Here is a 12,440-nt window from a genome sequence, read left to right on the forward strand (position 1 = left end):
GGTGTCCAAGGCTTACCCGTTGGGCCGCTAAGATTATGGCCCATGACTAAAAAAAAATAAAAATAAAAATTCGTTCAGGGTTTGTGGGTGGTTGGACCACCACTCTCGTTCGGCCTGCGGTGGCTTTGGCCACCATTTAGTTTTTTAAAATATTTTTTATTTTTTAATTATTTTTAAAATATAAATGTTATATTTTTATTTTTTAAAATATTTTTTATTTTTAATTATTTATTATTATTTATATTGATAAGACATATGTCTTATTTATTGGCCAAAGACCATTAACTGATTAACTGAATTTTCCCGAATCCATTTCCTAGTCGGGTGTTTGGAGGGCAACAAATAGCATTATTTTTTAGAACTCGCGCTCGCCCCCCTCCCATCTCCCTTTTCTCTCTTCGACACACCCAACCCACGTAACCACGTTCCCCTCCTGAAGCTCGGCAACACCCCGAGAGAGAGAGGTCGAGAGCGAGAGAGAGGTCGAGAGCAAGAGAGAGGAACTCTCCACTTGTAGCTGCACGGTAAAGCAGAAAGGAGAAGTAAAAGGAGGGTGAAGCCAGGAGAGGGGTTTCGGCCATAGGAAGCGGGTATGGTAGATTCTCAAGCTCTTGCTTATGATTTTGTTGTACCCACTGCTAATAGCCTACGAAAATCATGTTAAATTGTTAGGATTTCACTTGGGTTTGATTTAGGTTGAAATTTTGGGGCTTTTGCTATTCGGTTAGGAGGGTGGCCGGATGATGTTCTCTTGATGTGGGTTTCGGTTTTTTTGGAAGTATTTTAGCTGGGTGTTTGGAGTGGATTGTTGGTTGTTGGAGCTCCAGCCGTGTGGGTTGTGAATGGGTTTATTCTTTGGGGCTTCTCTTTCACTATAGACGTGTATTGATTTAAGAGATTTTGGGTTTTCTAGTGATGCTCTGTCCGGTTGGCGAGTTTGATTTTAGATTGTTTATGTTGAATAGTTAGTCATGGTGATCTTTGTTGGTGTTGACGCATGGGTATGATTTTGAAATTGCTATTGAATTTGGTGGGTTGTTTTACCTATTGAAGAGAACTTTGCTTGCTCTTTGTTTATTGATTAAATTGTTGATTTCGAAGGGATGGCCGAGTAGTATGTGAAAAGGGAGTGACTTTTGGGGTTTGCCTTGATTTTTGGCATTCTTAGTGTTGATATTGGTGGCCGTTAGTGAAAAGATGAGATTAGGCTTTGATTGATATTGTATTGATTTAGTTATGATTAATTGGAATTAAAGATTTGAGGTTTTGATGTTTGAAATTAATGTATTTAGGCCTTCTTGTTATGTGGCCGAATGTCGTTGGAAATTAAAATTGGGTTTTTATCGCAACTGGTAAGGGCCAAATTTGGAGGTTTTGCGGTTTTTGATACGTATCAGGGTTTTTGATACTTGGATTATACATGGCTGGTTAAGGTGGTATAGTCTTACTACTGTCTTAGGAACGTTTTGTTGTGTTGTTCCTCGTGTTTGTTGTAAGTTATTGGAATAAGTTACTAGTCTAAATGGCTTAGGAACATAATAATTAAGGGTTTAAAGTGTGATAAGGTTAATGAATAATAGGTTATTGTGATGTTTAATAGAATATAAATGAAAATGAAATGGTTAAAAGGAAAAGATGGTGACTAATAAGAATAAGTTGTAATAACAAATTGGAATGAGAATAAACTACGTGTGTGAGAAAAATGAGCATAAAGAATAAATGCAAGATATAATAAGGAGTGGATAGTTAGATATATTACAATGTGATATTATAGTTTAATCTAATTAAGTTATTAACCTATTAAATCATTAGGATTCTATAACCAAATTACTTGGATGTTTACCTAATTAAGGATAAAATATTAATTGGGATGTTTTAAGGTGAGAATGTCAAGGGATTATAAATTGTCCAAAATATTTCTTAAGGCTTTAGAAGGTAATATTTATAACCATGTGATATTATGGAAATACTTAAATAGGTTTTGAATCCACCTAAAAGAGCAATGAAATGTTCAAGCCATTAATTTACACATGTTAAAAGTGGTTAAATATTTTAACGGATTGAGTTTAACATATGTAGTGTTTTAAATATATGAGGTCTAAGTAATTTGAGGATGATAAGAAATGTAACCCAAGCCTAATAACATGGTAAAAGTAATTTAAAGATTTAGTAGAAGTAAATTAAAATGGTTCCTCTATGCATTGTGTGGTGTCTATGGTTAGAAAAGAACAAGAGATGCTTTGAGGATTCTGAGAGATCCTTGGAAGATCTCACGGCCTTCTTCTTCCATACGCTCTACACTTGGACAGCTGCTTAGCTCACTCCTTTAGTTGTTAGCTATCTTGATTTCCTTGTTCTTTTCTCTTCTTCTAGTTAGACGTTTCCCTTGTATACTCCCTGTGTACTAGGGTTGCGCCCCTCTGCGCTTTTGATATATAAACTTTACTTATATAAAAAAAAAAAGAAAGTAAATTAAAATACGAATTAGGAGTCGGGGTTCCTTGAAGGAATAAGGAAATCGTTAGGCCCCAAATCAAGAGTCTAGGATTGTTATAAAAGAAAAAAGCTTAATTTTGTAAACATAGAATAATTACGATCGGTCATGTTTCGTAGTGGATGGGAAGTCGAGGCTTAACGATATAAATAAGATTTCTTCCTAGGAATAGGAGATGGAATTTCAATAATAGAAGGATAAGGTTGAGCAAGAGTTTGGGAAAGTTACTCAAGTATGACGACAGTTTAGGAGTTAGGTCTTGATGTGTTACTAGCACAAAGAAGGTTAACGGTGTCGGGCTAGTCATTAGGAAAGTGAGAAATGCTACGTGAAGGCTTACATGTAGGTTGTCTGTGAAATAGAGTTTAAGGTTTTAGTAGTCTAGCTGTGTCTAACAATGTGATAAATTGCAGGCACATAGCACGGAATGGGAGGACTATAAAGGGAATAATCCTCTAATTGAGATTACAAGATAATCGGTTTGAGCGAGAAACCACGGAAAGAACCAACGAGGTAAGTATAACTGCTTATTAAGACAATAGTGGAATTTCAATAATAGTAGTGGAAATTTAATTATTTCCATTTTTGCCCCTGTAATTTAGAGTGGGGCATTACACCAAGCATAGGGACGAAGCCAAGGTCGAGAATCACCGAGAATCCTATCAACCATCAAAATGACTGCATCAAAGAAACATCACAAGGAGAAAGTTGTTCGTCGGAGGTTAGTCAAAATGATTCATTCTTCTTTCATCTGATTCATAATTTTTCTTTTTGTGTGATTCATAGAGCTAGTTTGTAGCTTTTGTTCTTGCTTTCAGTGTGTGAGTTGTAGACTCGCTTTATTGGTGGAGTTGTAGTTGATTTTGGCATTAGGTAAATGCATTTTTAGAATTAATTTATTAATCAACTTAAGAAGTTGATGAAATTTGAATTACTAGTTTTAGAGATACACACACGCAAATATGTATGTATGAATGTACGCATGTAAATATGTACGAATGTATGTACAAGATGGTTCTGAGAATAGGGATTGTGCAGAGAGGAGAAAGTTGAAGAACCGGAAGCACCAAAATATAGAGACCGTGCGAAGGAGCGTAGGGAAGACCAAAATCCTGACTATGAAGCCTCAGAATTGGGTTCTTTTCATGCTGTTGCTCCGCCTGGCCCTGTTGATCTCCGCTCAGCTGATGCACAAAAGTTTTCCATAGAGAAGAGCAAGTATCTTGGAGGTTCGTCTTATCATCATAAAGAAGTTTTCCCCATTGTGTTTGGAAGGAGAAAATCTTACTAAGTCATAATTTTTACTGCTTCCTTTCTCAGGGTTTTGAATATCGATAATTTATCTGTCTTTAATTTGATACGTTATAGTGGCTCCTATATATATATGTGTGTGTGTGTATAATTTTGTCTTTCTTTAATATATACATTCATGTGAACTTATTGTTTAGTGGCAACATTTTAATGTCAATCAGAATGGTCATGCAGTTTTCAACTTGTATAACAGTTTCACAATGGTGCACAATGCTTCAATAGCATAACAGTTGATATTGCTCAGAAAGTCGAACCATTTTTGAGCTGTTTATGCAGATTTGCTAAACATATCATATTTTTGGTTGCATGAATGCTTGTTCAGGTGATGTGGAGCACACACATTTGGTCAAAGGTTTGGATTATGCTTTACTCAACAAAGTAAGAAGCGAGATTGACAAGAAGCCAGATGGTGGAGATGATGCCGATGGAAAGTCTAGGTATTTGATTTCAATTATCTGTCTTAAACATGTAAATCCATGTTTTCTAGTTTGACACTAAAAAATGAAAAATGAAGACTGTTTTGTGGTTAAATATTGTGAACAAATGGCTTCTTGTTGAAGCCTTATATTTTTTCATGAGTTAATTATCTAGAGGATTGTAACTCTTGAAACTGTCAAAAAGATGAAGTTGATCATCACCTGTCAATTACTTTCATCATGTCCACAGAGAGAGAGAGAGAGAGAGAGAGAGAGAGAGGGAGCACAATTATACATTTTTTTTGGTCTTTATAATTGTTTGCACTAACACATACTAGTTATTTACTGACAGAGCCTCTAAGGAAGATCTACAATTATCATTTCGCACTGCAGCTGCAAAGGTGCACTGACTTTTTGCAAATTCAAAGCTATGGAATCGTGTTGCAGATTTAGCTTATTTAATGAATAGTTTCTTGCTTCTGGCTTTTGCTTAAGTCATTTGTACTAATGTCTTGTATTTGTGCTTCAGTCAGTGTATAAATGGATAGTCAAACCCCAAACTACTATCAAGTCAAATGAGATGTTTCTTCCTGGTCGAATGGCATTTATTTTTAACATGGTAAGAATATTTGTTGCTTTTATATGCTTGCCTATTGGGAAGTCCCATGTTGGTTCTTCCTGATATGAGTTCTATTGTTTTTTTTTTCTTATGCCATCTGCAGCATGATGCTAGTTCCACTATCATGCATCATAGGCACTTATTTTAAAAGTACTGTAAGCTTGCTGCTTCTCATCCAGTTTACCAAACAGATCTTAGAGTAAGTTGTTTATAAGAAGAAGCTAAAGTAATGATGTCACATAGGACCTTTATTGCCTTTTAATCTACTCTCTTCTTTCTCTGCTTCTCTGTAATTGATCAAAATATTAGATCAAATGAGACTGGAAAACTTTCCTATATTAGCCTATTAAAACGTAGATCTTATTCTTGATACTTTTCACTATCAAACTCTAACTGACCCTACTCCTTTCTAGATCAAACCCTTACCCTAATTCCCCAAATTAGAGGTAGAAGTTGCTGAAACATCTTTGAGGCTTGGGCATCTACATAGGTTTTTCAATATGCCATAAATGGTTGATCTTGCAACCAATTGGTATGGGATTACCGGACAGTCATATTACACACAGTGCTCCAGCCAATTTGAGATATGCATGAACACTGAAGCATTAGAATGTAAGGAAGGTAAGGGACCAAACAGTAGTTGAATTATAAATGATTAAATGAAACTTCTGGAGAATTGCGTGGTATACTTTAAGGAAGTTCATATAAGTGTCATACATAAGGTCTGGTATGTTATAGCTCTCAGTTTATGTATTTGTCTTTAACCACTAGTCTGTATGCTCAATCTCCTGACAGAACTTTCTCTTCTTCTGCATGCCAGGAGGGTGGATACACTCATGACATTCCAACCACCTTGCACCGGAGTAAAGCTGATTGTCCAGTACCTGAGGTTTATATTTTCTTGATCCCTTGCTGGAATTTTTCCTTTAATGAAGGGCAGCTTATCTGATTTAGGCTTGTACTTTGCAGGAAATGGTTACTGTCAGTGTTGATGGTTCTGTGCTGGATCGAATAGCTAAAATTATGTCATATCTTCGTCTTGGCTCTTCTGGGAAGGTTCTTAAGAAGAAGAAAAAGGAGAGAGATTTAAAAGGTAATTGATGCATACGGCTACGAGATAGGCATTACAGTTCGTTTGAAATCATTGTACTGGAAGAGAAATGTCTTTTTGATGTTTTGCCTGAACACCTGAGAATGTGGCTTCTAACCTGCATGTGTGAATGGTCATTTCACTGCTCTAGTCAAATGGGCATTTCTGAATTAGCACAGTTTTCTGTAGACAAATTGAAGTGTTTTGAATATATACATTTGCATGTTGCATGTTGACTCTGATTTGAGATAACGAATACCCCAAGACTTTCTGTGATGAGTAAAGAGATCAGATTCTATTGTCTGATTTGGTATTCACGTGCAATTTTCATCCCTTATCATAAACATGCTTCTTTGTGGGTCATTTATCTATGTAATCCAAGGTTTTTTCTTCTCACTCTCTCCATTTTTTATTACAGGAAAGATTTTGGCTGCTGGTAATGAGTATGATGACGAGGATAAGCCATCAAAGCCTAACGGTGGGATGCCCAAGTATCAAACTGAAAGAGAATTTCTTCCTCCACCTCCTCCAAGGAAAAATCATCTTGATGCAAGAGAGAAACAAGGCCCAGCAGTTGCTAGAGCAGAACAGGACGACATATTTGTTGGAGATGGTGTTGACTATGCTATTCCGGGTAAAGACTTGAGCCAAAGCCCTCTCTCAGAGGACATGGAAGAGTCTCCTCGAAATAAGGAAAAGCCTTCGTATTTTTCTGAACCTGTTTATGGTCCAGTCCAAACCTCTGGGCTGCCTGAAGAATGGCAAGGAACGGTTAGTTTATCCTAGTAATAAAAAAAATAGAAAACTGAGGTTCCAATTTAAGTTTTTGAATTTTTCTTGTTGAAATTGGGTGTGCCTGCCCCATTGTCTAAGTTAATTTTCTATGTATTTACCTTTTGGTTTCAGAATGGATATGATGCAATGCAAACACAAGCATTGGCTGGTGGCTACCAGGGTGAGTGGCAGGATTACCAATATGCTGAACAGCTGGCGTACCCTGAACAATATCTCCAAGCAAACATGCAGACTTATGAAGTGGAAGCAGGCATTCTGCAGGATCCACGTTTTATGACTCAAGAAGAGAAGGATCGGGGTTTAGGGTCTGTGTTTAAGCGAGATGATCAGAGACTTCAACAATTGAGGGAGAAAGATGCTCGAGAAAAGGATCCCAATTTCATTTCTGAGAGTTATTCTGAATGTTACCCAGGGTATCAAGAGTATAACCGGGAGATTGTGGACAGTGATGACGAAGATGACTTGTCAAAAATGGATATGGGTGGACGAGTAAGTGATCTTTATTAAGGAAAAGAAAAAAAATTTCGGTTTTGCATATGAAAATTGATGCTTTGTTTTATTAACTTGCGTCTTAATTGGTTGTTTTGAATAGCAGGGAGTATAATATTCTTATGATTTTTTTTTTGGGACAAATCTGTATGCTTTTATCCTAAAAAATGTCGCTTTTCAACAGGCAAAGGGTCGTCTTCATAGGTGGGACTTTGAGACAGAAGAGGAATGGGCAACTTACAATGAGCAGAAAGAAGCCATGCCGAAAGCTGCATTCCAGTTTGGTGTGAAGATGCAAGATGGTCGGAAGACACGAAAGCAAAACAGGGACCAGAAGCTAAATAATGAGCTGCACCAGATTAACAAGATACTTGCCAGAAAGAAAATGGAAAAGGAGATGAATGGTGAGGGTGGCCAACATTATGACGATGATTCACAACCTGGAAAGAAGCTTAGAATATGAAATATGGGAAGTTGATCTTACATTGTAATATTTATGAGCAGATTTTCTTTTCTACTTTGAAGTTGATGTTGGACTTAATTTTGTTGTTACACATGAGCTTTTCCAGTTTCTTTGCTAGAATTATCCTCAATCTGATCATAAGATAGAATACTGTAAGTATTTGGAGTTTGGGCTTTTGAGAAGATCAAGACATTGGAAAAGTGTCACCCCCTACAATTATAAAAATGATTCACCACTATGTTGGAGGCAAGATGCGGCTTGAGATTTGTTCTTCACCCAAGTTCTAGGTTAGTTAGAAGATTCGAACCTTAACCAACAATATAGAGAGAGCATATGTACTTGCTAGTTAAGGCAACTCTAATTTCTCCAAGCGAACAAAAAAAAAAATGATTAAGTAGCAGCAATCATGACAATCTAATTTGCAAAAAATGATAGAAATTTTAATGCAGATACAGAAAACATGCGGACAAGTAAGGCTGACAATTTTTAATACATGTAAACCTGACACGAAATTAATGATTAAAGAATCTTATCCATTTAATTAAATGGGTCGGGTTAGAACTGACCTATATAATCTTATATCTATATCTCGATACAAATTAAATCCAATAAGTGAATATTAATTACGAACCCTAAATATTACTTTTTATTTTACACTAAATAAATACAATCCAATAAGTGAATATTAATTACGAACCCTAAATATTACTTTTTATTTTACACTAAATAAATACTCTCAATTTCAAATGAAATGGAGAGATCCTATTCTTATTGGTAGGCTTGTTATTTCTGGGAATAGGGCCTGAAAAAGCAGCCACGGACCATTATAGGGCCTGGACCAGGACCAGGACCAGCGAGCCAATGGATGATTAGTAAATATTTGCGTTTACGGAACTAAAAAGAAATCGTTAGCTTGTGAGATGTAACTTTGTTGAGCGAGCCCGAATTTCCTTGGCATCTGATTAGACGACAAGTCCGGGACAGCGTGTCTGCCCGCGTTGTTTGGTTTATCTTCGAAACTCTTTCTTGTTTTTGTTCGTGTTCTTCTTCCTTTGGTTGGTTTGATTTGTGATTGGAGGCCCTAACAAATTCCAAATCTCTGGATGACATAAAAAGGTACCTTATTTATCATTCTCTTCTTCTTTCATGTATTTAATTTTCTTTGGATTGAGGTAACCTTTGGAGCATGGTTTTTATCCGTTTGAAAACCCTAGTTCGAAGCAAAATCTAGTTCATGGCCGTTGCCGTTTCTTTCTTTGATAGCGTAACTTGTTCCTGATGGTGGGGCTTATCTAATCCCTCTATTCAGCTTCTATTGGTTTTTTTTTTTTTGGTTTTATCTTGCAAATTGACAAAGAATTACTGCGTTTCGCACGTCCACGCGCGAGGAAGTAAATTGACGGCCTCTGTGATTCCTTTGACATGAGTTTTATTATTATTCTAAATACTGTGGATAAGTTCCTCACACCACAATTTGGAGCTTAAAATGGTTACCATGCTTACTAAAATACCTGGGTCTTTCTGTTTCTGGTTTTTAATTTAAGAAAAAAAAAAGGTATAGTCTTAGATCCTAACATGGGTGTCAATATTCAAATTTCAGTGCCACCTCTTGTTGGGTTTCTATCGTTGTTATAGCGCATGGCAAACTTTGACCCAAGAGTTTCATATTCTTCACTTTCTAAGATTGAAAAGGAAAATGTCAAATTCCGCTATGATGATGACTACACTGATTCTCCATGGGCGGCTGTTCCACAAGCCCCGTTAGGCTCAAATTCCTCTAAACAAGATTACACGTACCAGTTCCCAATTGAATCTGATGACTTTCTTGATGGAGGATATGATTCTAGTGATGATTCTCGGAATTCCATGCAAACTAATATGCCTCCTGAAGTGAACTTGAAGAATGTGCTCGGAGGTATATTTTCCATTTTGACTGGCCAGAACAAATCGGTTCCAAGTCTCACCACAAATCAACAACTCCCCAGTACAACTGTTTCCTTTCTCGGGTCTGGAAAGAATGGAAATACTGACCTGCACTCCTCTGTTTACATACCCAGTGCCCCACCACTCCTCGAGCCTAGTGGGGTTAATTATAGCGCTTACAAAGAGGTGTTGGAGGCTGAGCCCCCAGAGTGGCTGCCGGATAGTTCTACTACAGTTTGCATGCAGTGCACTGCTTCTTTCACAGCACTGACTCGTGGTAGACATCATTGTCGGTTTTGTGGAGGGGTTTTCTGCAGGGCATGTACCAATGGGAGGTGCTTGTTACCTGTTAAGTTCAGGGAGAGGAATCCGCAGAGGGTATGTGATACCTGCTACGATAGGCTCGATCCTTTACAGGGTATTCTTATTAACACCATAAGCAATGCCATGCAAGTAGCAAAGCATGATGTGATGGATTGGACATGCACAAGAGGATGGTTGAATCTTCCTATTGGCATGTCCATGGAAGATGAGATATACAAGGCCTCCAATACATTGAAAAGCTACTGCCAGGTGTGTTTCTGATTTGCATTACTTGTCAACTTGTTTTGTCTCTGTAAAACTAAGATTAATTTCCTGCTTTGTAATGTTGTAGATAGGATTGCGAATACCAAGTAGGTAGTCCATGCTAGGTCCTAGATTCTGCTTTGGAGCTTTGTTTCTCTGTTGACTCTTTGCTTCATTTCTTGTACTTGTCTACTAGCTGGTCATGGTATTTTAGAAGTTGTACTTTGTTTACATTTTATGTAACCATGTCCTGTACAAAGCGATTTCTTAACTTCATAGTGTTTGTTGGAATGTACAGGTTGCTAGGTTGAATCCTGATAAGTCCATACCCTTAGCAGTTCTGAAAGGAGCAAAAGGCCTGGCAATTTTAACTGTTGCCAAAGCTGGTGTTCTGGTTGCTTACAAACTTGGTACGGGTTTGGTCATTTCTCGAAGGTCAGATGGATCATGGTCAGCCCCATCAGCCATACTCTCTGTTGGCTTAGGATGGGGTGCTCAGGTAAACATACAATTGGTTCACAGTACTTCTGTAGCATATTTCCAGTTGTTATTGTGACAATAATGTCTGTTATTTCCATTTAAATAGAAGGCTTAGAAAACAAATATAGGATATGCATGTTTTTGAGAAGGATTCATTTTAACTAGATATAAGTTCTAAGCTTTTGGCATTACTTGCTCAATTTTTGTTTTACTTAATTAGTTTTATACTTGCTATGTGTTCACAGATTGGTGGTGAGCTGTTGGACTTCATAATTGTGCTTCACGATTTGAAAGCTGTTAAGACATTTTGTAGTCGCTTGCATTTTTCTCTTGGTGCTGGTTGTAGTGCTGCAGCAGGACCTGTTGGGAGGGCGCTGGAAGCAGATCTTCGTGCCGGAGATAGAGGTTCTGGCATGTGCTATACTTACAGTTGTAGCAAAGGTATTGTTACATGAATTAGGTTGTCTGTAAATATTGGCTTCTTGAATAATTAGAAATTAGAATCATACACTTACAGGTCATGGTATAGCAGTACGGGGGCAAATGCAATATTTATTTTTGCGAGGTGGTACAGGTCGCTCAAGGATGTTGTTTTATGAGCTTTTCCCCTTTCTAATGTGGTTTATGCATACTTTGTGGTAGCTTGAAAGTTCAAGGAGAAACAGCTTACATCTTTGAACTTTGCAAATTATGACAGGTGCATTTGTGGGAGTGTCACTGGAAGGGAATATTGTTGCAACAAGGATGGATACCAATTTACGCTTCTATGGCGATCCTTACCTCACCACGTCTGATATTCTACTTGGGATGGTGGACAGACCAAAGGCTGCCGAGCCCTTGTATACTGCCCTTGATGACCTTTTCTCCAGTGTACGGTGATTTCTCTTCATCTGCAATATGGCATCTTTCTGATGGATGTGAAGCATCTCCATGACCACTGGAATAGATCAATTTATAAACACATGGTTGGATTCTGATAAGGATTCCTCATCTTAGATCTATAACTGTGAAAAAGTTGTTTGGAGTTGTTTCGTATTCTCTGTATGAAGGGATGTACTCGATGTTATTGTTTCCATATCTTAATCTCCTGCATCTGCCATTGTCATACCAATCGGTTTATTATGATGTGAATACACTTATTGGGATTTCTACGTGTATATATGCAATAGAATGGTACAGTTTCTTTAATTTGACCTTCTATGACGTGATTACTTTTGAGCTAAATTGTCAAACGGTTTGTGTCTTGCCATTGGATTTGGAAGTCGCATTCTTGAAATAAAATTATATAGAAAAGCTAATAACATAATTCTTGAAATAAAAAGGTTTTATGAATTTTTTTAAGCTCAAAACTCAAAAGCTACTAGGCCTGATACCAAAATTTTCTTAGGGAAAAAAAAAAAAAAAGGAAAGAAAGATGCATACGATGGCCTGGCTCCTTGAAGCAAATAAAACGTACTATTTTTATAGAATAGCCTTCAAAACATGGCATGAAAGGCGTTTTGTTTTTTTCTTACTCACTTTTTTCAATTTTCACCTACCCAATACCCATTATTAGTTCTCTCTTTTTGTCCCTATCTTCATTATCTTTTTTTTGTTTTTTTTTTTTTTTAATGCAAGCAAAGAATACAAAAACCTAAAAACTACAGATTACAGAAGACTAAAGCCTGAAGGAGACCGGGTATTTGATAAATCATCTTCCGCTTAACTCATGTCGAGACTTCTTCGAGGAGGATAATTCAAACAGCCTCAACATGAATCCTTTGGAATTGAAGTACAAATGCACATTACTCCCT

The 12,440-nt window shown here is 37.1% G+C and overlaps 2 protein-coding genes across 2 annotated transcripts; both read left to right on the top strand.

Annotated features, from left to right (window-relative positions):
* Positions 1–418: 418 nt before the first annotated feature.
* Positions 419–7,889, top strand: LOC132165480 (suppressor of mec-8 and unc-52 protein homolog 2; the record flags this gene model as incomplete). Its single annotated transcript, XM_059576065.1, is given in 12 exon segments — positions 419–590; positions 2,908–3,007; positions 3,097–3,215; positions 3,533–3,723; positions 4,128–4,242; positions 4,574–4,622; positions 4,751–4,840; positions 5,661–5,729; positions 5,810–5,933; positions 6,349–6,701; positions 6,837–7,214; positions 7,399–7,889. Coding segments are annotated over 10 exon segments (1,695 nt in total). The 3' UTR covers positions 7,678–7,889.
* Positions 7,890–8,589: 700 nt separating this feature from the next.
* On the top strand, positions 8,590–11,835 carry LOC132166435 (uncharacterized). Its single transcript, XM_059577250.1, has 5 exons — positions 8,590–8,793; positions 9,278–10,173; positions 10,466–10,666; positions 10,893–11,088; positions 11,345–11,835. Exons 2-5 carry the CDS (start codon positions 9,316–9,318, stop codon positions 11,524–11,526), a joined length of 1,437 nt encoding a protein of 478 aa, XP_059433233.1. The 5' UTR covers positions 8,590–8,793; positions 9,278–9,315; the 3' UTR covers positions 11,527–11,835.
* Positions 11,836–12,440: the final 605 nt, after the last annotated feature.

Source organism: Corylus avellana, chromosome ca11 (genome assembly GCF_901000735.1).
Source record: "Corylus avellana chromosome ca11, CavTom2PMs-1.0".
Lineage (NCBI taxonomy): Eukaryota > Viridiplantae > Streptophyta > Magnoliopsida > Fagales > Betulaceae > Corylus > Corylus avellana.

Excerpts from the sequence above, each read along its gene's own strand:
- LOC132166435 (XM_059577250.1), top strand. The coding sequence starts at position 9,316 with ATGGCAAACTTTGACCCAAGAGTTTCATATTCTTCACTTTCTAAGATT. Across the intron at positions 10,667-10,892 it reads GCTTAGGATGGGGTGCTCAG|ATTGGTGGTGAGCTGTTGGA; the intron begins GTAAACATACAA and ends ATGTGTTCACAG. Across the intron at positions 11,089-11,344 it reads TACTTACAGTTGTAGCAAAG|GTGCATTTGTGGGAGTGTCA; the intron begins GTATTGTTACAT and ends AAATTATGACAG.